The sequence below is a fragment of the Crinia signifera genome, chromosome 6 (genome assembly GCF_055691185.1).
Source record: "Crinia signifera chromosome 6, ASM5569118v1, whole genome shotgun sequence".
NCBI lineage: Eukaryota > Metazoa > Chordata > Amphibia > Anura > Myobatrachidae > Crinia > Crinia signifera.
Genome location: NC_139222.1, coordinates 180465040 through 180491242, shown reverse-complemented (window position 1 = coordinate 180491242; position 26203 = coordinate 180465040). Strand labels below are relative to the sequence as shown.

The 26203-nt window shown below is 42.9% G+C and overlaps 1 protein-coding gene across 2 annotated transcripts in view; it reads right to left on the bottom strand.

Annotated features, from left to right (window-relative positions):
- Positions 1-26203, bottom strand: part of DNAH9 (dynein axonemal heavy chain 9) — a 367658-nt gene that overhangs the window by 302528 nt on the left and 38927 nt on the right. For both annotated transcript variants that reach the window (XM_083148325.1, XM_083148326.1), the window contains exons 7-12: positions 25766-25999; positions 15942-16109; positions 12115-12231; positions 10744-10894; positions 9342-9456; positions 8680-8748 (exon numbers count right to left, since the gene is read on the bottom strand). In XM_083148325.1, the coding sequence (XP_083004451.1) occupies positions 8680-8748; positions 9342-9456; positions 10744-10894; positions 12115-12231; positions 15942-16109; positions 25766-25999 (854 nt within the window). The remainder of the gene's footprint in view (positions 1-8679; positions 8749-9341; positions 9457-10743; positions 10895-12114; positions 12232-15941; positions 16110-25765; positions 26000-26203) is intronic.

Below are 26203 nucleotides of genomic sequence, written 5' to 3'. Positions count from 1 at the left end.
ATAGCATTTAAAATTGCGAAGATGCATGCTATCCACTGCAACTTTTTGAGCATACCCACCAGCAAGTGAAGCTTTGGGAAATCCTCATACGCGTAGCATTTAAAAAGGGACTTCTAATAGGGTGTATACAGGGCCGGCGCCACCACTAGGCAAGTTTAGGCATTTGCCTAGGGCGCCGGCCACTGGAGGGTGGTAGTGAGCTACAGCCGGCCAGCAGCAGCAGCCTGCAGGAAAGCTACCGCAGAGGAGAGCCAGCCGGAGGAACAGGAATGAAGCAGCCTGCAGCGATCTGCCAACAAGTTCAACATGCACCTTATAGACGGACAGAGCCACAGGCAGCTATTCGGTGAGTGAATTCCCCCCTCCCAGTCCCGTCCTGTCCCCCGGAGCCTGCCCGTCATGTTAAACGTGCTGCCTGACAGACAGTCCCCATCCCTGGCAGCCCCAGCCAGCGGCAATCCGCTGCGCTGCCCCCCCCCCCCGCCCCAGAACTGTGTTACTCATTAGTGTTGTGGTGTATAGGGATAAGTGTAATATTGCCCCTGGATGATTGCATTCAGGTGTATGATTGCACATTTACAGCGTGTTCCCACAGCCTCCCATGATGCCGTGTTCTTAGATGTTACTAGTCCGGGACCCCCACAATGTCTGAGAGGCTGTGAGGCTTTCTCTGCTGTTATACAGCCTTCCACTTGCTCGTTTCCTCTATCTGTGTCCTGCCGGGACTTTATTCCTCATAATTGCTGGCCTATGTTCCTGTGCCTCCTCTTCCTCCCCCTGTACTCAGCACTCCTGCTGGTTCCCTGCTCACACAGGCGGGCCTGCCCTCTGCATGCACCAGCTCCAGGATCAGTGCTAGGCACCGGGCACCCCCCCCCTCCCCCCCGCCTGGGGCGCTCCGGTGCCTAGCCCCGGCCCTGGGTGTATGGACATAACTGTCCCTGTTATTGCAAAAAAACAAATCAATGCTCTTTGAAGACAGGCCTTTTTCCTGAACCCCTAAAGGAAGCATTTGTTGAGCTTAGTCTTAAAAAAAAACAAATTTAGATCCCAACTGCATGATTAACTACAGACAGCTAGCCAATCTTGCTATTCTAGAAAAGGTTATTGAAAAAGTGGTTGCAAATCAACTGGAAACTCATCTGTCAACCAATGATATTTATGATCCATACATTCCAATCAGGATTCAGGAGAAGAGATATAACAACTCTGCTATATGTATTAAATGATCTTCTGATGGCAAGAAGATTTTAATCCTTCTGGATCTCACTGCAGTTTAATACCATGGAACACGACATCCTGATTGAGCCTGAAACATGTTTATGGACTGGATGACACAGTCCTTAGATGGTTCAATAATTTCTCACCAGCAGGTCATAGAGAGTTTCATCTTGAGTATGTTCATTGTCACCAATGGCATGGTTGAGTGGTGTTCCAAAGGGTTCTATACTATTTGACATGCTTTTTTAGTATACATGGTACCACAGGATAAAATAATCAGGTGCCGTGGCCTGGTCATCCACTGCTATGCAGATGGTACACAACTGTACCTGTCCTTTGCGCCCGGTATTAGGAACCCAATAACAACACTAAATGGCTGTTTATTTGTCTCCAAGAGAAGATGATTGCAAGTGAGCTGCAACTGAATCCTGATAAAACAGAGGTCTTTATGATACATCATCAACATGAAAGCGAACGCCTGCAGCATAGTCAACCAATTGGATTTACACTTGTGGGTCCAGAGTAACAAATTCAGACATGATCGCTTATTGGCAATTTTTCTGTGCCCTGCAATCAGAATGAAATTCCACCCTGTGCAAGTCTTCGAATGGCTTGCAAAATCTCTCTTATCAGTGGCCAGCTGAAAATCCATACGCAACTCACTCAAAATGATTTTTATGGTTTGTGCGCACTCCTGACCCTTCCACAAAGTCTGTGATAGAAACAGGCTGATCAAGAGAGGAGCTGACGTCATACACCATTCCGGAAAATGTTTGGGAATGCCTGCGTTTTTCAGAACACTCTGAAAACACTCTGTTCACAAGTTGATTGACAGGAAGTCGCAGTTTTATGGGAGTGTTCTGAAAAACGCAAAGATTCTCAAACATTTTCAGGAAGGGTGTATGACGTCAGCTCCTCTCTTAATCAGCCTGTTTCTATCACAGACTTTGTGGAAGGGTCCCAAATGCACATAGAGCAATCGTTGAATTTTGTTGTGGTTTGGCCTTGTACATGCATGTATGCTACAATCCGAAAGCATGCGAAGTCAATTGGTAATCAGTCGCAGAACGAATTCGTACAGCAGCGATCAAGTCTGTATAACCCCCATAGTATGTACACATTGGACATTTGAACATTTAGTCATTCAGCAAAATCGTTTAAAAAACTGTCTGAATGTGTACCCAGATTTATTCTGTTCTGTTGGGTGACACTGCTCCTCCCACTCTCTTTATTCCTGCTTGTCTCCATTCCCCTACACACATCATTATAAAGCCCAAAACATAAAGCGTTTTCCTCACTCACACAAATACATGAGTGACAGCTGGCCTTATATTATCCTAATGCAGATTAAAATGTGTTTGCATATTTAACAATGTCAGAGTTAACTTGGAAATGTACGGCAACATTGTAAAGCTATCAATCTTTTTATTCTAGGTCTGCTTATATTCGCTCCCAATGGAATTGGAAGCACATACTATTTATTCTTATATTCAAATAAGTAAAAACCAATAACTGGCGTTTTCATGGCTGGCTGCTTTCTTCCAGTATTAATGCTACATCAAGCGTGAACAGAACGAATCCAGCTTGCATCCACATGTGGAATTGTTGTATAAATTTGGAAACATTTAATAAGAGAATATAATGGGTCAGAAGTTTAGGACAATGTTCATCTTTGGTTGTATGGGAAAAGCCAACACAATTTATTTTCTGAATAGAAAATAGTTATACAGTAGTATAAAAATGAATTAGTTTTAAATAAAAAATCTAAGGTTATACTTCTATAAATGTAGAACAGAGACACAAGAGTTGCAAATAAACAGAGCAACTTCATAGGTGTCTGACGAATAAAATAAATCGAAAAATGAAAGCGAAGACTCAACCCATTGAATACCAGATGGTTAAACTATATATAAAGTTATGTAGTAATTCAGATTTATTTCCATAGGTGTAATTTTCTATGCTGGCATCTTTAGTAGGTAATTGAAAATGAAAGTGTCCGCTATGTCAGAGTCTATGATATTTTTGTGATAGTTGTTAACATCCAATTTCCTGCAGAACTTTTTTCAGAAATGTTTCCTTATCCAGATATTGTTATCAAATGTACAGAACTGGAAACTCACTGCTCAGGTTCTGTTCTCAAGTTGGGAGACTACCGGAGAAACTCTTAAATGAAAACAAAACTCCAAAAATAAAATAAACAATCCTGCTGTGAAATCATTCTTCACACATTACAAGTTTTTTTTTTTTAAAGAGTTAGAACCATCTCTTATATAATGGTATAGCGCAAAAAGCTGAAATGATACAGAATGGTATGACAGTACTGTCTCTGTTCCTGTGTTTATAGCTACTGATCTGTATGCTTTCTAAGCACTTCTGTTACCTAGGAGATGGCAAGCTAATCATGCACGCTATGGCTTCCTGAATGACACAAAGCTGTTTTTACTTTAGTTTTTATTTTCAACTTCTAAGAGAATCTATATACTGTAACAAGACAGACAGCGATCAGTTATTAAAACTTGTTATATTTATATACCAGAAGGGTTTTTGTTCGCAAGGAGCAAACTAACCCTTCTTATTCAGTCACAATACTGAATGTGTTGGGCGCACCGCCAATCCAAGACTACCATAACGGTGAAGAAGTAGTCCTATATATTGGCTATTTAGATGGTTTTCTATCTAATGTTCTAATGTTTTATGTCTGTGCGGATCCAAAAATCCCTTTGTAGTATATTTATATACCACAAAGACATAGGTTCGCTCAAGTTTATAAATAAAAAAAAATGTGTTGCTGATTACAGTAGATCCATGCAGGCCTAGACATGACAGAATACAGTATACTTGAGCCCACGTTTGTCAGCCCTGATATAAATCCCAAATTTACAGCGGATTTGTGAGGCTCTATCTATTGGAATTCTGTGTCTGCCATTGATCTAGAGCTGTAATTAAGATTTCTCATCCCTGCTCAAAGCCCAATTAACAACACACTTTTATTTCAAGCATCTGACTTCACAGAACTCTCCGGAGGACACAAGAGCACTTTGTAGGCTACCAATTAAAGCTGATAAACTGCGCTTTGTGCTTACATGTAGGAAAAAAGTAGAGAATCCCTTATGATTTCAGGCTTTCTATACAGTGATAGATTCACTGGGTTTAAAGCCTAGATTGGATTTACACTGACCCTATTATAGCAAGTTTGCATCTGTGTAAATATGATTGGCCTCATTTTTTTTAATATATATTAATGCCACAACACCAAACAAATAAAAAAAAACCAAGTACAGTATGTTTATTCTGCAGGCTCTTGGTACTTCCAGGAATACCACAAAGTCAATCAATTAATACTTATTTTTGTGTTATGGGACTGGCCCATAAGGGGTAGAGGGGAATGAATATATAGATGCAATCCCAGGGAACATTCAATTAAATGTGTTCCAAAATATAACTGGAAACAGCCAGCGTTTGCAATATTTTAAGTCTTATAAAATAATACCTACATATGTTTTGGTGAAATGGCACTATGTTTTCGTAGCCCCCTTCCTCTCAATGGCCCTTATTCTGATCGGTGCGGATATATCCGCGTGCGTTCGGCCCGCCGATGTTTTGTGTCTGCGCATGTGCAGAGGTGTCTCTGCGCATGTGCGAGCGGGGCGTACGGCCAAATTCCGCATGATATGTGAACACTCTGAACAGGGGGTGGAGAGGGGCGTGAAGGGCTATTTGGGCTCATTACCATATGTATACGCCCCGCGTTTCATGGGAGTTCCCATGAAAACACTGGGCGTACGTATGGTAATGCGGCCGTGACGCACGTGTAGGGGGCGGACATATGACATCGCCGGATGTCAGCTGCCCGCCCAGATCTCTGCTTTTGCACGGAAAAATGTCCGTGTGGTCTGAGGTTGCGGGTGCTGGTGGAGCACTCGGTCCTGCATTCGATGGTCTGCGACCATCGAATGATGGGGGAGGTTCCCTTAGATGGAGGAGGCGTATTCCGTGAAAAATACACGTGCGGTCCGTTCGGACAGCTTCTTACCGCATACGGACGGAGTTGGCGATCCGTATGGAAGGCGGGGTTTCGCACGCACGGTCCTGGCCGCATAATCGGCTCCGGCCGCACCGATCAGAATAAGGGCCAATGAGAGGTGCTTACTCACTGGCAGTAAGTCACCGGCTGGGATGGACAAATCGAGGGACCCTGGGCTGTTGGCAGCTTAAAGTCACACTCAGCGGCACAGGCTCATCATTTTCCGTGGTTGCTCAGGGCTCAGGAGCACCCACGGAATCTGTGCCTATGTCTATGGTTAGTGTCAGCAGTAATGCCAGGGGCTAACTGCCAACTTTTGAAAAATGTGTGACAAAAACATGGCATGGTTTGCTTGATGTGGGTTTGTTTTCTATAGCCCAACTATCAAAAAACACTATTCCATATGACTAGCAATTGAATAAGACCCCTATGGAACACAGAGATTATTCTAGTGGCTGTCATAAAATACACAGCATATTCCAGTGAGCGCCATACAATACAGAAACTACTTTATTGATCATCATACTATGCAGAGAGTATATTAGTGACTGTCATACCGAAAGGATTTTGATTACAAACATTCAAGAGTTTTTTAGTGACCATCATACATTACAGACAGCAAATAATTATGTTCTACAATTGCAAAGGGTCTCTTTACTAGTGGGCAGATGAATTACAGAATGGGACGACTTGCAGGAGGGGTAGCCATGTATGTGAAAAAAAGCATAACTGCTAATTTAATACAAAAACATAATACCAAACTGAGGCCTTTTGGGTGACCATAGAAATGAGGAGGACACTATTTGCATTGGGATGTACTATAGATCACCAGGTCAGAGGCTTATCTTGCCAGATGGAAGGAGGCTAAAGGTGGTCAAGCGTACAAAGTCAGAAGGTCCATATATAGAGGGGACAACATTTTTTATAAGAATATTAGTAAAAGGAGCATAGCAAATGGAGAAATAATAAGCATTAGGAAAGAGTGAGAATTTGGTGGAGAAACAAGGCAATAGCACGTAGCACCATTAACAGAATTATTCAACCACTAGATACAGACTGGAAAACAGTGCATGTTGTTCCACTTTACAAAAGTGGACTACAGACCATTAAGTCTTACATGAGTAGTAGGAAAAGTAACAGAAACACTATTAAAAAAGAGAGAGTAGTGGAATAACTGAAATTAAACAACATGAAGGATCCAAAACCACATGGATTTACTGGGGGGGATCATGCCAAACCAATCTTAGGGGCAGAATTATTAAGCTCGGTGAAGTGATAAAGTGTCTGGTTTTTATCACCGGCCAATCAGCTCCTAACTGTGAAGTTACAGGCTTGGTTTGAAAAATGAAAGGTAGGAGCGGATTGGCCGGTGATAAAAACCAGACACTTTATCACTTCACCAAGCTTAAATAAATCGTTCAGTTTTGCGAGTCAAATAAACACCACCCGCACAAAGGCCTGCCATATCCACACCGATTTCACCGGCAATCATTTGATGGTCGCTGACTCTCTGGAGACTTAAATATGCAGCTTCTTGGTATGGGAATACGGTAGCAACACAAATTTGCAACGGTGAGAACAGATCAGAATGACCTCCCTCATCTGTTCCAAGCATCAATAGTTACAACAGTATCATATCCAAAATCACATTGGATGCCAGTGCGCTTAAATATTTTGGATGGCAACATTGCAAATGGTATTGAAGGGAAAGTATGCCTTTTTGCAGATGACACAAAGATATGCAGCAGGGTAGATATACCAGGCAGGGGCGTAACTATAGAGGGTGCAGGGGGTGGAACTGGATGGGCCAAGTGGTACTTCTCTGCCAACAAATTATATGTTTCTATGTAACCTACATTTCTGCATCTCAACACAGTGGGCCTAATTTAGACCTGATCGCAGGGATCATTTTTGTTTGCAAATGGGCAAAACCATGTGCACCGCAGGTGGGGCAAATGTGCAGAGAGAGTTAGAATTGGGTGAGGTGTGTTGGAACTGAAATCTAAATTGCAGTGTAATATTCCTACAGCCAATATTTACCCTGCACAGAAACAAAATACCTCACCCAAATTAACTCTCTCTGCACATGTTACATTTGCCCCACCTGCAGTGTGCAGTTCTTTTGCTGCCTAGCGAGCAGGTAAATGCGGCCCGCTGGGGGAGCAAACACCCACCCCCCTTCGCCAACCGAATGTCCGCGAGTGCATGCGTGCACTTACACATCCATTAACATATGGCCATACGGGCGAAAATCATTTGATGGTTGCCGACCATCGAATGATTTTTCGCCCACTCGCAGATAAATATTAGTCTGAACTAACTTTTATCTGGGCAAGAGATGGACGTAAAGAGGTTGGCGCATGACATCATGCATGAGCAGGCATTGGTCTGCCTGTGTTCCCAGGGGAACGCCCAGCATTTTCATGGGGCGCCCATAAAATGCTAGGTGTTCCCCTGTGGACCAATCACACCAGAATCTCCCCCATAGTTTTATCCATTTGCAAACAGGTCTGAATTATTCCCAATGTAACATATTATTTAACATTGTGTACATGTACAATGTTCCAACAGGTAGATTTTCCTCTTCTGCAAGAGGTGTGGTGGGGAAAGGGGGAGGAGCTTCCCCAGCAATCTAATGGTGCAGCAATGTCCACACAGCACTAACTAACATGCACATTTGCCTGGAAAAAGTACACGCATAAGCACATCAATTTCAACCTAGACCATGAATGGCATTAAAACATTAAAACACCGCAAGACAAGTTAAGGGTAGAGAAATCTACAAATTCTCCCCAAATAATTTGCTATAGCTTTCAGAATGTGACCCATGGGGATGTTTGACACTCACATTCGGCACTTCTTTGATTTTTTTTTTTTTTTTTATTTCAGATGTGTCCCAATACATTTTCCGGAGAAAAATGACATGTACACAGACATGATTTTAGAAATCAAAGTATATTTTTGAGTTTAGAAGTAATTTTTTTGAAATTATTAATTTGTTACAAATGTGCTGTAATTGTGTACTTGTAATTTATTTTCAACAATGGCAAATACAACTCACTCCCCCAAAAAACAGCTACATTTATGTTCAAATTTGTAGAGCTGTTTGTTGCGAGACTTTCTATTTCTATTCTATCCATTACATCCTGGCCTGCAACTGATATACTATACAACACATCTGTAAAAGTGGGGCGCTTCCTGGTCCAAAAATTCTTTGAGAAATCAGATCCGATTGGCATTTGGTGTGTTAAAGATGTACGCTACTGCAATTGCCGAGTACAGGGAAAAAAGTCAGACAATACAATGTCAGACTCGCCGACTTTTTTCTAGAAGATAAAATCGGCTCCTAGTACATTTCTGCAAAAGTTTTAGTTGAGTGGATTGCCAGCCTCAAATTTAGGAACAAGTACACTGATGTAAAACATGGTGCTTACTTATCCAAGAGAGCCATCATCTCTTCATACTTCAGCTTCATTCTTTCACCTTCGTCAGATTCCATGCATCTTAGAAAAGAAGCATTAAGTTAAATCTTAGATGATAGAAAACACAAGCAGTTTAACAGCCATTTAGGAGTTGTTTGGAGTACGTGACTGTATTTGATAAAATTTACTGTAAGAAAATGTCTACAAGACCATGGAACCTAAAGAGTCTGGCATAATGTAAAACATTTGGGGCCTACACACAGGGCTATGCTGCTGTTCTAGAAAGATAACTTAGGAGATGCCCTAAAATCATCCCATGTGTCATACCAGGAGACATTGGGGTGCATTCAATGCTCTGACGGTGAGCTTTGATGGTGAGCAGTGCTGATAGCTCATGATCATAGTATTAAACTGCCTCCCCTTCACTCACCGTTTCCACCGAGGTGGAAACGGCGAGTGTGCCCATTAAATTGGTCGAGGCTCGCCATAAAATGCAACGGGCTTGCTGCATTTGCGGCGAACCTCACAGTTTAAAGGAATAACCACCGTCCTCTTTTGCAGAGGGTTTTTGCAAAACATTGAATACACCCCATGCCGCCTGCATAGAATACAACCCATAGATAGAACGACATAGGTAATACATAAAGACTATGCATAAAAGCATGGAGACTCACGGGTGTGTGATGTGGTTGAAGTTGCTGTAATTAATTTGCAGGCGCTCTCTCAGCTCTTTAGCCCAGTTCAGGTTCCCAGCGACAAGGGGCATATTTTTATTGATCTGTGGATATCCTGAAATAAAGTTTGTGACAGATGCTATATGTGCGTATTCAAATAAACAGAGTGAGAGAGTAGGAGTGATGAACATACATTTTACCTTACAAAAATAAACATTCACATAAGTAAAGTAAAATTGGCATTGTGCCGAAGAGTATGAAACTCAAGAAACGCTGTCTAAACACTTAAAAAAAAAGTTACAAATTTAGTTTTATTTTGAGTATAATGCTTATACTGTACATTTAATATTTTAAATATTCATCACAGCAAATACAGTAATACTGCATATATAATAATATATGAATAAAATAATGCTAAAAATAGCTAAAATCATGTAATGTGGGCTTATTTTTTAGTTCTTATAGTATTATTAACCATAATAACATAAGTTTCCGGTCAATTTAGGCCACTTCACAACTCACAATATTGTTCACCAATATTGGATAAAGGCTGGCTGGCTAAACTAAGCAACAGAGCAGAGGCACAAACACACAGCAGTTATTTCTGTTTAAAAAACGAGTTGTTGTCATGCACCTATGAATCTACACCTGCGATCCCCTTAGTCATCTTACTTGACACCTGTCAATCAGGCTGCAAGCATCTTGCCAAAAGGCACTCGCAGCAAGACCCTGCACATACACATTACCAACAATGCTCATGCGCAATGGCCAGACTATCGGCCAGTGTCCAAATTCGGATCCAAAAATAGATCTGGGCCCCCTAGTCCGGGTTCACAAATGGCTACATCCATGACAGGCTTCACCTGAGAGTCTGTAGGCTTGTGCAACAGTGAACAGTGTTAAACCTTCACAATATTCTGCACATCTAGCACACCTGTACAGGTGGACCACATGGGTGTGATTATTAAGCTAGCGAGGGCTTGGGAGAAGGTATTACTAGCTGGTCTTGTGTTGGGTCCAGGGCAACTGATGCAGATTTACTTGGCTGTGACTAGAGGGTTGAAAAGTGTGTATCCACCGCTGTAACGGTCTCAGAAATGCTTATCGTGATTTGATACCTGTGACCAGAGACGTGTGCCAAATATAAAAATCCTGATAGCTCAAATAAACGGAATTAGTAGGGTTCAGCAAGACCTATGTGGGCATCATATATTACTGTGTTTGCCACAATATATAGAACCCTTTGATGACCTCTTCTAGAGCTGTAATTTACAGTCCTATTGTAAGCATGGCTTTCTTACCTCTGCTAATAACCACATTTGATTTAGTATGACCCTTTGTCCCAACTGTATATCCTCACACAGGTATACACAAATGTACACCAAAATACATAATTACATACCTTGTTCTGAGATTTCTTGCAAGTGGTTGTCATAAATAGCTTTTGCAGAGTCCAGTTCTTGGTCAAACATAGCAATAAGAAGAGGGTATTTATCAAAAGCATCCTGTGCGATTAGGGGTCTGTCCAGCAGACTTCCAAACATATCCAACAGCTGTGACCAAAACAAGAAAGCATGCGATTAGATGAAGCTCTCATATGTACTTCAAATTTGGTGCATATACTGTATATACTGTGGATGAACACATTGGGTGCCCAATGTGATACACATAGTACAGCTGCATATTTGCATCAGATTTAACATTACAGTAATGCATACAATCAAAAATATCCTTTAGAGCAAAGACAGATAGATGTGACAAATGTTTTCAGTATATTGACATATTCTAAATGTCATTATTCAGAATATCACCTCGGGTGGGTATATCAACATGGGTGGGAGGTCAATATGTCAACATTGCCAGAATGTCATCAGTGTGAATGAATATCGACGGATGACATGTTGTCCATGAGTGAACCCAACCCCAGCGGCAGCAAGAAAGGCTGAGGGGGAAGTGGGGGGTGTTATATTTACAATGTAGATATATTCTTAATGTTGACTTTCAATATTTTGAATGTCAACATTATAAATGTTTACCAGACAGGCAACCTGTGCAATAGTATTCTTACTATTATGTACAGATCCTCACCAGATTATCACAGGTTGCACAAGGCTACATGGAGGTTATATGGAGGTTATGGTATAGATGACCGCTAATGGTCGACACCGAAAAGGGTTGATATACCTACACTGCCAAAAAGTCGACACATGCTTATGGTCCACATAGGCAAGGTCGACAGTAATAAGGTCGACATGCATTTTTCATGATTGTGTCTGTGTAATCATACGTTGACATGGACACCATATATATGTACCGCTGCGCTCGCCATGATTCGGGTACGGTCCCTCGCTGCTCTCGGCACAGTATTACATTTCCACTCTAATGCCCACTTGAATAGTATAGTATGAAAAAACACTTTTTTTAAAAGAAAATCATAAAAAAAGTTCATGTCGACCTTTTAACTGTTGAATTTGCCTATGTCAATCATAGGCTTATGTCGACCTTTCAGCAGTGTCGACCCTTTTAGGTGTCAACCTAGTCACTGTCGACCATTAGTGGTCGACCTAGTGACTGTCGACCTAGACATGGCCTATCCACTGGCTGCATACCTACAGGGATACAAAGTTATGTTTTCCAAAATAAGGAATAAATAGAAGACACTGTTGCTGTCAATTTGCGTATATTGCCATGTGTGTTTGTAAGCAGCTAGACATACGCCAAATAGTTATCATATGGTTATAGCAGCTTTTCTCCTCCAGGACATACTACCTACCCTGAAGGCATGCTCGAGGCCCGAGGCATCTTCAAATGCCAAGTAGAACACGGTCCCCAGCCGCCTGTCCATATCGTCCACTCTCAGCTTGAACTCCAAGACATCTGCCTCAAACTCCTAACAAAGGACAAACAAAATGGAGTCAGGGAGAGAATATAATTATATAAGTAAAACTAAGAATATAATTCTAATAAAGAAAAAAGTAAAACAGTAACTTTATTGCACCAGCATTTGGCACTTTTTTTTTTATTGGAGAACACATTGGTCTTCTATTCTCATGTTTGTAGGTATGTTTTAAGTCTTTTTCTGTGGTTACTTTATTTTGAAAGCTCCCTTTCTTGGCTGAGCAAATAGAAAAAGCATACATGAAATTCAATAGTATTGTCTCCCCATCCCAAACATACTATAGTAGTTTAAGCATCACATATCAAGGCTTTTGTGGTATCCTAATTTAAAAAAGCAAAATTATTAAAATTGTTATAACATTTTTTAGCCCACAAAGGAGTAATTTGGTCCATCAAGTGGTCTCTAGTGGTCAGTGGCGCTACTTCACCCCATTGAGGTGAGGAGCAGTCAGCCTTTTATATATAAAGTATCAAAGATGAGAAAACCATTGTCTTTTAATTATTTAATTTAATAAAATAAATTCAAAAATGATTTTTGATAGATCATTTCATGTGGATTTTTCCCTTCTCCTTTATGCTACCTGGGCACATGCACTGCTGTTCAGCCAGCTGACGGCTGCATATAAACGACATTATCTTTTAAGCGTGTGGATAACAGTCTAATAAAAAGTTTGATTAGGTCCTTAATTAAGCTTGTGCAAGAGATGGCTTGCGGAATAATAATCACTGCATCTTGACAAGGACAAAGAGATTGATCAGGCTTAGTCACTGATGGGTCATCTATACATGTTTAAAACCAGACACATGATTAGCCCATACCCTGAAATGCAGAGTGAAATGACTAGCAGTTATTAGTCTGCTCAGCAACACAGGTCAGACAAATAACACCCAGCAGTGGAATGTAACTCTCAAGTGTGCCACCTGGTGGCAATTTCAAATGAAGGAACAAAATAAAAAAATATATATATATATTTTTTTTTATATATAAGACTTGATTAGCATGATTTGCAAAATTGTGGCTCTTAAAAGCAGGTCATCCACAGATGATGTAAACAGCTTATAGCCTACTTACTTGCAAGGAGAGGGATTTTATGATCCCTCTACCGCAGCATCTGTCTGGCTCCGGTATCTGACACTGTGTGCATGCGCAGTCAGATTCCCTGAGGAGTCTTTCACAAATGTGTAAAACTCCTCCAATATGCCAGGGAAGTATTTCACAGGAACAGAAATTATCGCTACTGCTGTTCCTGCAACTAAACTTATTTTGTACATAGCAGGGATATTTTAAATAAAAATTTAAATATCCATCATGATACAGACAATTCATAGGCCCCAAATTCAATTGTGAACCGATACACAAGTCACATTCAAAAAGGGGATAGACTCAGTGAAAGTAAGGAAAGGTAGATGGAAGTATCGACTGTAGCTCAAATGTAGCTCTGTTCGGGTGCGTCCGGCTGCCGGTTTTGGCATTTCAGGTCGCATCCCCCAGGGGTGGGTAGCGGAAATGCTTGAAAAAAAATCACCCATTTGAGCTCCCGCTTGGTCGGGTTTAGCCGATATGTACGGCTAAATCCGACCTTAATAAACACAAACAGCACAAAAATAAACATTAATTGAATATCACCTCACAATCTCCGGTTGCTTTAGACAGAAGATCGGGCATGATATATCAATTGAATATGGCCCATAGAGTCAGTATTGACCAAAAACTTTGCAAACAGAGGAGACTGTTACAAAAATAGATTTTGCACAAGCTTATATACAAATAGAAATTGTAGATAAAGATAAGTCAAATAAATATTTGACCATCAACACACATAGGTTTACTTTATACAATCCATTTACTTCGGTACAGTCATGAATTACATAGGTTACTGGCTGGCTTCAAGCCTGAGTTACACTTGGTTTTAATCAGTGTGACCAGTCTCCATTGGGGGTGTGGCCATCCATCACATTGTTTTGTCTAACCATTTGGGAGTATATGGACTGGACCCCTAGATGCAATCTGCACTTTGGATTTAGACTCCACCCACCAATTAGAACCCCCCCCCCCCCCCCTCATCACCACCACCATCTAGGTAAGGTGCTGCTGCTCCATATCTATACAGGTTACAAAAGAGGAAGTCTGTTTTTTTCATCTGATTAAGATAAGCTCTGGAACAACATGATTGGACAATAAGATCACACAACCATGATTATTTCCCAAGGATCTCACACCTCAGCTACTTCCAACTGTCTCCAAAACCTCACCAAAGAGCCACGGCTGTATCACTCCCCATTTGTAAACACTAACATCATTCAGAGAGATACTACTCACAGAAAAGAAGCACATTCCCGCCTCACTGACAGCAGTGCGTCCTTGCCTCACTGACAGCAGCGCGTCCCTGCCTCACTGGCAGCAGCACGTCCCTGCCTCACTGGCAGCAGCGCGTCCTTCCTCACTGACAGCAGCATGTCCCTGCCTCACTGGGCAGTATTCAATGAGAAAAATTTGCCGTGTTTTATGGCGAGTTTGTGCTATTTTCGCATTTGGAAGGAGCATTTTGCTCTCCAAAAGTGAACCACCTATTCAATGTGATATTTTCGCCGTCTTTTTAAGTGATTTTCGCCGTTTCTCTCCGTGTAGCAATTCTCCATCTTTTAATGGAGAACTGGAATGTGAACTTTTAAACTAAAAGGTTTTTTTTTAAATTTTAGTGTAAAAAAATCAGGATTTTTTTTCTGTGAAGGGGCATGTTATTTTTATTCATGTGCTTATAGCACATGAATATATATTTCATTTAAAAAAATATATATATTTTTTTTAAATTTATTATTATTTTTTTACATAGAGCAGCCAGCAGGGGGCCGGAGCTCTTGAGCCGCTCATTAGATATTCATATATTCACTGCACCCGATCACTACATATGCACGATCGGGTGCAGTGAATACTGGGTCCCCCGCTGGCTATAGGGGGGGCAACTTGTGCTGCCTGGGTCCCGGGGAGCCCACCTCCCTTCCACATATGTTCTGGGGCAGCCAGGGAGACTTTAATCTCCCTGGCTGCCACCGTCCCCCGGCTCCCTGCCAGCTCCCTGCTGCGGACGCTCGTCCGCTGCAGGGATTAAGACTCGCCGCGAGTGGCGGCGAGTCTTAACCACATTGAATAGTGGGAGCAGGAGTGGCAGCGAGCCCTCCGGAACAGGGCGAGTGCATGGCGAAAGAAAAAATCTCTCGCCATGCACGGAGAATAATTCTCATTGAATACAGCTAACTGACAGCAGCGCGTCCCTGCCTCACTGACAGCAGCGCGTCCCTGCCTCACTGACAGCAGTGCGTCCCTGCCTCACTGACAGCAGTGCATAAATTCACTTAGAGCAGCATATTCCTGTCTCATTAACAGATATAAACATCTAAATTACTACTTTACTCACAGGAACGGACATAAAAATTACATTGCAATGATGATCTGTTACACGAACATGGACAAGACTAGTTTTTGCTATCCTATTCTGTATTGGTTTCACCCTACATCAGCTCACACTTTCAGTGGGAATGGGTACCCTGCACTCCTTACCTGTTAATTTTTTGTTGAGATTTTACAATGTCAAGGGGAAAAATCTTCACTTGGTTGTGACAGTGCTATGGGTAAAAGTGTGCCGAGTTGACCAGGTACAGCAGCTATTTTAAACATAATAGGAAATAAAAGGTGTTCCTTACCTTATTCCCTATGTCCAGGCAGTTGTACGTTCTCTCGGAGAACACTTTATAGATATCCTGGAACTCTTGGTACATCTCAGCCACAGTTTGTGTCAAAACTTTTCCTTTAACACCTCCAAACTCTATTTTATCGAGTTTCATCATGTCCAGGGCAGTCACTAATAAATCCTGAGAGGGCAAAACACGTTTATCAATCTGAACAAAACTAAATGGTGAAATTTAGGGAGATTTTTATCAAAGCTCAGATAGAGTTAAGGGGCATAAACATGGGGCTATTATGAGGGTTATTTCTAATTGAACTGACTAGAACACTTAGAAATTAAGTGCATATTGCTCCGTGTGTATGATCCCTGGCGACGGTGATGTGCGATCCCGCACATGGCTATCGTCTCACCAGAGAACACTGGCCTGCAGAGATCGCTCAGCAGACTTCACAGGTGTGTTAAACATGACACTCAGCACAGGCTCCCGTGTGTACGGGGCTTTATAATGAAGTCAGATAAAGTGCCAGCCAATCAGCTCCTGCTATTTTGAGACATAGCCTGAAAGATGACAGAAGCCCTCCAAGCTTTGATAAATCTCCCCTATATTACTTGCTGCATAACATGGTCAATTCTTAAACCATTCATAAGGCACATATTCCTGAGAAAATCTGGGAGAGAATGTTCAGTGGTCAGAGCTACAGGAATAGCTGAGTAGGCCTGATTTTAGGATATCTTTAGATTAATGTTGTACACTATAATCTAAAAAAGCTGGACTCTTTGAAAATAACAATCCTGAGAGATTATTTAAAGTACAAAGAAGGGGGGTTTGGATCCGCACAGACTTTAGAACATTCTAAATGAACATCTATTGGACCAATATGTTTATTTATTTATTTATTAACAGTTTCTTATATAGCGCAGCATATTCCGTTGCGCTTTACAATAGCAGACAGTGATACAACAAAACAGGGTATTTACAGACAGTCAACATGTAGGAGGGCCCTGCTCGCAAGCTTACAATCTATAGGGAAATAGGCATTGATACATAAGGATAGATACTGTATTCTTTATTGCATCGATTCCACCAGAACGCAAGGTTCTATGACTGGTTCTGGTATTTGATAAGCTTGCCTGAAGAGATGAGTCTTCAGGGAACGCTTATAGGTTTGGAGACTGGAGGAGAGTCTTATTGTTACTTTTGTAAATTCTTGTAGTCTTAGATTGGTGGTGGCTCCTGTGTATCTGCTGTTCGATCACCATGCCTGTGTTACCATACCAAATGGTAACACACGCATGGTGATCGAACAGCAGATACACAGGAGCCACCTGTTGTATTAGCACTTTTCACGTGGGACTTTGCTGACGACTGTTATCTATCAGATTGGGACACAACTATCCCCTATATAGAGCACTAAAAACAAATATTGAAACCAGATTACATCTAACAACTGTGTGGGATTACCTGGGCAAACTGGCGAAGCCGAGTAATGTTAAGTAATGTTATTTGCTGAGGCAATTGAAATAGATAGGGCACATGAGTGAATAAATAAAATTGTGAAACATCACAAATAAAGGTTATCACACATTAAGACAAATAAGAAATCATGTGTATCTATGTATGTATGTCTTTGTTTTGTTTTTGTGTTGTGTGTTGTTTGATTGACAGTCTAATCATAATGTGTTAAATGATTGATCAACAATCAATGAATGCTCCGTATATTTTACATTAAGAAGTCCATTAAAAGTTATGTTTTAAGTAAATAATCAAATCATATAAACTAGGTGATTCATCGCGCCCTACGGGCGCTCTTCACACCGTCGTAAGGGGCTGCGCCCCCTTAATTTGTGAACGTTTGTATATGAGAAATATGGTTAGAATTGTATGAAAGATGCCCTGTATTGCAACTTAGGTGTCCGCGAATCGCGGGAGGGGGGGTCGCGGAGGGTGCCGCGAATTGCAGGAGGGGGGGTCGCGGGGGGTGCCGCAAATTGCAGGAGGGGGGGGTTGTGGGGGGGTGGATGCTGCGAATCGCGGGAGGGGAGGGATTGCAGAGAATCGCGGGAGGGGGGTCGCGGGGTGGGTTGCCGCAAATCGCGGGAGGGGGGTTACGGGGGCGGGGGTTGCGGCGAATCATGGTAGGGGGGGTCGCGGGGGATGTGCCGTGAATCACGGGAGGGGGGGTCACGGGGTGGGGTGCCGAGAATCGCGGGGGTGTGTGTGTGTGCCGTGAATCGCGGGAGTGGGGGTTGCGGGGGGGGGGGTGGGGGGGTGTGACGCGAATCGCCACAAGAAAAACTCAACACAGAAAGGTCAACACATGTAAATGTTGACATAACTGTGCCACTTCATTGGTGTCCATGTTGACACATGACAATGAATATGAAAACATTCAAAAAATGAAATAAATCTTCAAAAACTCAAGTCAACCTTTTTCATTGTCGACCATAGCCGTGCCAGTGTTTTGCATGTGCCATTTAATCCTGGGGCTGCCGCGAATCGCGGGGGGTGCCGCAATTTGCGGGAGGGGGGGGTTGCGGGGGGTGGGTGCCGCGAATCGCGGGAGAGCGGGGTTCATGGGGGTTCCGGTGGGGGGTTGCCGCGAATTGCGGGAGGGGGGGGTCGCGGGGGGGTGCCGGGGTGCCGCGAATCGCCGGAGGGGGGGTTGCGGGGGGTGTGACGCGAATCGCCACAAGAAAAAAATCAACACAGAAAGGTCAACACATGTAAATGTTGACATAAGTGTGGCACTTCATTGGTGTCCATGTCGACACATGAGAATGAATATGAAAATATTAAAAAAATGACAAAAAAACTTCAAAAACTCATGTCAACCTTTTTCATTGTCAACCATAGCCATGTCAGTGTTTTCCATGTGCAATTTAATTCTGGAGCTGCCGCGAATCATGGGGGGGTGCCGCGAATTGCGGGAGGGGGGGTCGCGGGGGTGGGTGCCGCGAATCGCGGGAGGGCGGGGTTCACAGGGGTTCCGGTGGGGGGTTGCCGCGAATTGCGGGAGGTGGGGGGTCACGGGGGGTGCCGCGAATCGCGGGAGGGGGGGTTGCGGGGGGTGTGACGCGAATCGCCACAAGAAAAAATCAACACAGAAAGGTCAACACATGTAAATGTTGAAATAAGTGTGCCACTTCATTGGTGTCCATGTCGACACATGACAATGAATATGAAAAAATTAAAAAAATTAAAAATAAATCTTCAAAAACTCATGTCAACCTTTTTCATTGTCGACCATAGCCATGTCAGTGTTTTGCATGTGCCATTTAATCCTGGGGCTGCTGCGAATTGCGGGGGGGGGGGGGTGCCGCGAATCGCGGGAGGGGGGTCGCAGGGGGGGTGCCGCCAATCGTGCAAGGGGGGGTCGCGGGGGACCTTTTTGCCGCGAATCGGGGGGGGGTCACGGGGGAGGGTTTGCCGCGATTCGCGGGAGGGGGGGTCGCGGGGTGGTGGTTATGCCGCGAATTGCGGGAGGGGTCGTGGGGGGGTTCTTTTTGCAGCGAATCGCGGGAGGGGGGGTCGCGGGGGTGTTTTTGCTGCGAATCGCGGTAGGGGGGGTCGCGGGGGAGCGGGTATTTTTGCCGCAAATCGCGGGAGGGGGGGGCGCGCGGGGGGGGGGGGTTTCAAATCGCGGGAGGGGGGCGCTCACCTGGTGGCTGTGGAGTAGCAGTGCTGGGCAACATGGGAAGGCAGTGGGTGTCTGGCACTGTCTGTGGGCTCACTGGGCTGGTTCTCTGTCACATACCTCCCAACATGACCCTCTCCAGGAGGGACACAATGCTCTGTTTCTAGACTTCCCCTTAATGTATGATTGCCATCACCTGTTTTAAACAGGTTAATTTCTCAGAAAGGTGTTCAGCACAGATGAAGGCAATCACACATTTAGAGGAAAGTCCAGGAACAGAGCGTTATAGACACAGACACCCACTTTGAGTGACAGATGTAGCCAAATATATAGGAGATAAAGAGTGCGCCCAAAAAGGCACATTTGTCTTATCGTTTGCCTCTTGCAAACAAACCCCCTTCTATTCAGATCATTTAAAGTATAATATTAATACAGTACATGAAAACCAATCTGCTTTATGAAAGAACATCTTAAAATGTAGAAAAAAACTTGTCACTATTGCTCAAACCAACAACACATTGCCATACAGTGGCTGTAAAGGGTTACAAAAGACCGAAACAAGATCGATAAAGTTTTGTATTCAACTGCCGTGCATCCGAGGGAGCAGAATGTTCCTGTTAATGTCCATTAGTTTAACTACAAGTGCAGCCTGTGCACTGCAGCCCTACTACTGCTACAGTAAGGAAGGAAAACATAGGCAGGCAAATATAAAACACTTAATAAAGGAATCTTCTAAAAAGCATTAATGATTGAAATTTAAACTTACAGTTCATTAAATCTAAGACGCAAGATATCAAGGACCTAATTTAAAAAGCATGAAAGCAATGCTTAAATAAATGCTTCTGCAACATTAAATTCTAAAGCAATATTAAAAAAAGTGTTCTCAAGAATACCTAATTACAATTTTAAAGAAGATTCCTGCTTAGAAGCAGGCATGTCCAAACTATGGCCCTCCAGCTGTTGTGAAGCTACACATCCCAGCATGCCTTGCCATGGTTTTATCATTCCCTAATAGCAAAACTGTGGCATGGCATGATGGAACTTGTAGTTTCACAACAGCTGGAGGGCCATAGTTTGAACATGCCTACATTAGAGTACTGATTCCAAGTTGCAGTTGTTGCTACTTTGCTGCTTTACACCTTCAAAAATAGCTGCTGAATTTCATCTATATTTAGCATTGTCTGCATCTGAATACAAAGGCTAAAACCAGGGCTTAAAGTGGTGCCAGAGAGGTGGTGGAACTCATTTACCCTGCCACGGACCCCCCCCCCCCAATTAGGCGGAGCCCCGGGTACTGCCAGGGCTTTTGGCACCCCATGCAATCTATGAACTTTATGCCATACCTCTGATACTTTATAAAGGGACAGTGATCTCAAAATAGTACTCACAATTCAAATTATGCAACACAGTAGCACAATCATATTCACATTACACCACATATAGTGACCCTGATTCATGTTACAGCACAAAGTAGTGCTCCTTATTCACATTATGACACATAAGTGTCTCTTCTACATGTATGCACACAGTAGTATCCCTTGCACATAATGCCTACAGTAGTATTGATTATACACATAATGCCCACAGCAGTAGTACCCATAGCAAAAAATGTCTGCAATAAGTGCCCGTTTCATATATCTGACATAAGACACATATTTGCCCCTTTCTGTCCAGCAGCTACCTCTCCTCTGATATTCACCTGTGCAGTGGTGACAGGATGACATCACATACGCCATGCCAGAAAGGAAGCTGCTGGAACCGGCTTTTCTGTTGGAACTACTGTCCATTGCTGTGGTTCGGGTGGAACTCAGTTCCCCCTAACATTACAGGTGGTGGAACTCAGTTCCACCAAGTTCCCCCTCACTTTAACCCCTGGCTAAAACCATATTTAAATTCAAAGTCAGATGTCAAATGGGCATATTTATTAAAGTTTCTCAGAGATAAAGTATCAATCAATCCACACCTAGCTGTCATTTTTTAAACACGGCTCATAAAGTGACAATTAAGAGCAGATTAATTGGTTCTCTGTCACTCTCCACACTTTCATACATATGTATTTAAAGTACAGTAGTAACGTTATCCTTTTTGGAACATCAGTGAAGCACAGCTCCACTGCAAATGAATCTATAAGACAACTACTGTTGCTTATTATCTCTACTGCTAGATGCTGACACACAAGATGTGAACACTAGCCACTACACTGCTTAATAGTTTAATTATTGGAAATTGCTGTTAAATGCCAGAGTAAAAACTTTAAAAATGGGTTTCTACAGCATCTTCCTCTAATTCGTGAAAGTAAGACACCGTGCTGAGGGATCATTTGTAATCCTACTTTATTGCTTCACAGCAACAAAAATATCCCTCTTTGGAATGTAATTATGTCTCTGCAGCAGACTGGATTTAAGGTGCATTAATTCAGCATCGAAGACACACATGAGTGGCTCTGGCAGTGACAGGGTTACATGCAGAGAGGACTTTAATCTTATTTCATTTTATTCTCTGCTGTGATTCTTGAAAAGCGAATGCAAAGTATTGCTTCAGACAAAATGCTAACTATGGACCTGATTCGGCCATGATCGTATGACTGCTAATTTTCAGAGCCTAGCGATCAGGTATACAGGCCAGCTGGCTTAGCACAGCTTGTGAAAAGTAGCTAGATTGGAGATTCACCTTCAAATCCATTCGCAAGTCGCTCACCATTGAATGATTTTTCCAGGGTGTGCAATATGTGTGTAATAGTCGGCCGCGATGGAATCAGGCTGATCATGGCCGGAGCTGACATCACACATCCTCCCTTCAAACACCTGCATTTTCCCTGACACTTCCTGAAAATGGCTGGTTACTACCCCCCAAACCAGGATTCATGTCAATCACCTTGAGAATGGGCAAAGGTTAAAAAAAGTAGCAAGCTTCCATCGCAGGATGGTCTCGCACATGCGTGCTACGGCAGGGGCGTAACTAACTATTTCGCGCCCCCCCGCCGCACGTTTTTTCAGCGCCCCCCCCCCCCTCACACACACACCTAACCTGCCCCCCCCCCCCCACACACACACACACACACACCTAACCTGCCCCCCCCCCCCCTTCTTACCCATACCTGTTCTGCCGGGACCTGCCTGACGTCACGGTCCCGGCCGGCTCCTGCTGCTACAATGAAAACTGACTCTTAGAAAATGGCTGCCCCATACTGCAGACAGAAAACTGTCTGCAGTATGGGGGCAGCCATTTTCTAATTGTCAGTTTTCATTGCAGCAGGAGCCGGCCGGGACCGTGACGTCAGGCAGGTCCCGGCAGAGAGCCGGGAGAGACGCAGACCACAGGTAACTATAGCCCCGCAGCCCCCCCGGCGGCGCCCCCAATTTCTCTGCGCCCCCCCGCCACCGCGGGGGCTGCGGAGCTATAGTTACGCCACTGTGCTACGGCCTGTATGCATGCGCAGTCTATCGATAATCGCCCGGAATGCGAATTCGCAGCCGAGTGATCTGATCTAACTCAGCCCCTATATTCTGTTTATTTCTTCTTGAAATTAAAGGGTGACCAAACGTAAATATCAAAATGTTTCTTTAATAAATAAACCATAAATTGATCAACTTACAAAAGTGTCGGTCTCCTGCGCACTGAGTGTACCTCTATTTTTGTGGGGCGTGCTGCTAATTCCCAAGGTTGTTCTCCTCGTATGCAATAATAATATAAAGGTTTGGGCTGGAAATGCACTCATTGCCCCTTGTGCGAGTGCTGTTGGCTGTCCTTGTACATGCACAAATAAGTATACGTTGACAGGGTAAACTCTATATAGAAAAGGTTAACTACTCTTCACCTCTATGAGGTGAAGTATCCCCAATGACCACTAGAGGCACTCGACTGTCACAGTTTAAAGTAAAAGTTAAAAAAAATTCTCACAGCTCAAAGTGAAAGTACATAGCAGATGTCGCCATTTTGACAGGTTTTAACTAATAGGTTAATAAAAGCCTTTACTAACATATGCATACGGTGGCAGCGTAAATATTTGTGCATATACAAGGACAGCCAACAGAACTCACATAAGGGGCACTGAACGCACAATCCGATATATAACATATTGATCAAGTTTGTCTTTATGTTGTGCTACATTGTTTTTTCATTTGCCCTTACAATTAGAAGTGGTTCACAAATGTCATTTGCAGTATGAACTTTTAAGTATGGCGGTAGGGCAGAGGTTCTCAGCCATGGTCCTCAGCCATGAAGGGCCACATTTGCCTAGGGCTGACATTTTTTTTCAAGAGCCTATAGGGGCCTTAGGAGTGGTGAAGTGGTGACTAGTGCCATGTGAGTATTGTCAGTACACGCTGTATGTGTGTGTGTGTGTGTGTGTGTGTGTGTGTGTGTGTACACTCTACACTATAGGACAAACTGACTCCCATATTACATATAAATAGAAAAACTGCCGAATTTTGTGGGAAAACTAGAAATACAATTTTAGCTTAGGATTTATGGTAGACCGTGTGGCCAGCTAGGCAGCATGTTATCATCATACTGTCAAGATGAGGGGACATTATTTTTTTATCTATTATTCATAAAATATATTACGGTACAGCCATCAAAAAAGGAGAAATAGCTATGTTATACAGATATATAGGGCAACAATAAATCTAATAATAGGAACAACAATAAACAATCTGCAACAATGCAACATAAATGTCACACAGCAATATTAGGGCATCAAAAGACCAAGGGGATGGCAGCAAAGAAGAGAAACATAAATAAACCATAGTCTATACATAAAATAAACCATACAATTAAAATAAAATAAAATAAATGAAGAAGAAATGGTCCAGAGTCAAGAAAGGTAAGCATAGAGTTCTCCTTTCCCCAACACCTAACTTCCATACATCAAGAGCCAAAGGGCCCTTGCTAAGCCTAAGTTTCAGTGTAGCACCTTATACCAAAATCAACGGCTTTTCGGACAATCCCACAAATCATTCATACAGGTGAATTTGAGTCTTTTACATTTAGGACAATGACCGGATTCATTGGGCCTATTTTTAATGTGGAGGCCTGGAGATGCAGCTGCATCCACCCCATTATTAATCTGGCCCTGACGGTACTCAAGACAGACATTCTTGCACAAAGTTAACTTAATTAGTACCTCAGTTATTTTGATTTAACATCTGTATTCAGGAATGGATATCACATAAACCTTTGAATGCGTCTTGACGACCGTGATTTTGAAACAATGGGGGTTATTTTGGTTCACTCTTTCTGACAAAATCCTTCTTAGATGGACAAAACCATGTGCACTGCAGGGGGCCAGATGTAAAATGTGCGGAGAGAATTAGATTTGGGTGAGTTATTTTGTTTCTGTGCAGGGAAAATGCAGACTGCTTTATTTTTACAAATATATATAGATCTCACTTTGAAGTAAAACCCCACCCAAATCTATTTCTCTCTGCACAAGTTACATCTGCCCCACCTGCAGTGCACATGGTTTTGTCCATCTAAGAAGGATTAAGTCAGAAAGAGTGAACCAAAATAACTCCCATTGACCTAGTGCAGGCCTGGCAAACCTGTGGCTCTCCAACTGTTGTAAAAGTACACATCCCAGCATGCATTGCCACAGTTTTAGCATTCTCTAATAGCAAACCTGTGGCAAGGCATGCTAGGACTTTCGCAACAGCTGAAGAGCAACAGGTTGTCCAGGTCTGACCTACGGGGAATCTAGTTTGTAAGGTCTTGACAGGCAGTTTCAGAAAAAAAGTATTATTGCTAGTATTAGGTGTTATTGTAAAGCTCCGCACACACTGGGTGGTAAAATGAATGATATCGCTAATTTTAGCCTTTTTGAGCGATATAGCTCAATTTATTGGCCAGTGTGTACACTGTACACGACAGCCGATGCGTGCTCCCGCGTTGCCTGTGCATGCACAGCTAAGGGAGCGGATCGTTAATGACAGCCATGCTGCCCCCGTTTCCCCCCTCCCATCGTCCTTTGTTGCGCACCAGCATTGGCAAGTGTGTATGCACTTGCCAATGCCGGCAAGTTGCTGTTCATATCAGCATCAGTGGACATCTCCAAGTGTGTATGTTGCCTTAAGTTGTATTAACCAGTATGAATGATTTTCACAAGGCAAAATCATATGTAACCATTAGCTCTCATCTTGTTAATTACAATACTATTAAATTTGAGCCGAGCAGAGAAAAATGTCATCCGCCGGCCTGCACTACTGACCTCTATGGCTTGCAGTCTCTTTATAAAGGATTCCAATCTTGCAAAGATGAGCACAGGTGGGAAGTCCCAAGTTTTCACTTCTGCCCCATTCTTGAAATAGCTTGGCAGTTTTTCCCTACTTAGCTCAAATGTGTGTATGAGAAACTGTAAGGTGGAGAGGACTTCCCGCACTCGGGCCACACATTCTTCAGCTTCCCCCTTCATCAGGTCTTCTGGGTTTAAGTAGTTTTGTGCCTGTGCCGATAATAAAGAGAATTAGAAAATGTTGAACATGTCAAAGTGTATTACCTAAAACATGCTTACATAGTATTAATGGTATAAAACCGCACATTTCCTTGGGGTCATCTTTGATCTTTATTGAGCACTTATAGACAGGGTCCTCTACTCTCTTGTTCTTCCCCTTGCCCTAGCCATGTCGCAAGTGCTCAGACTTATTTT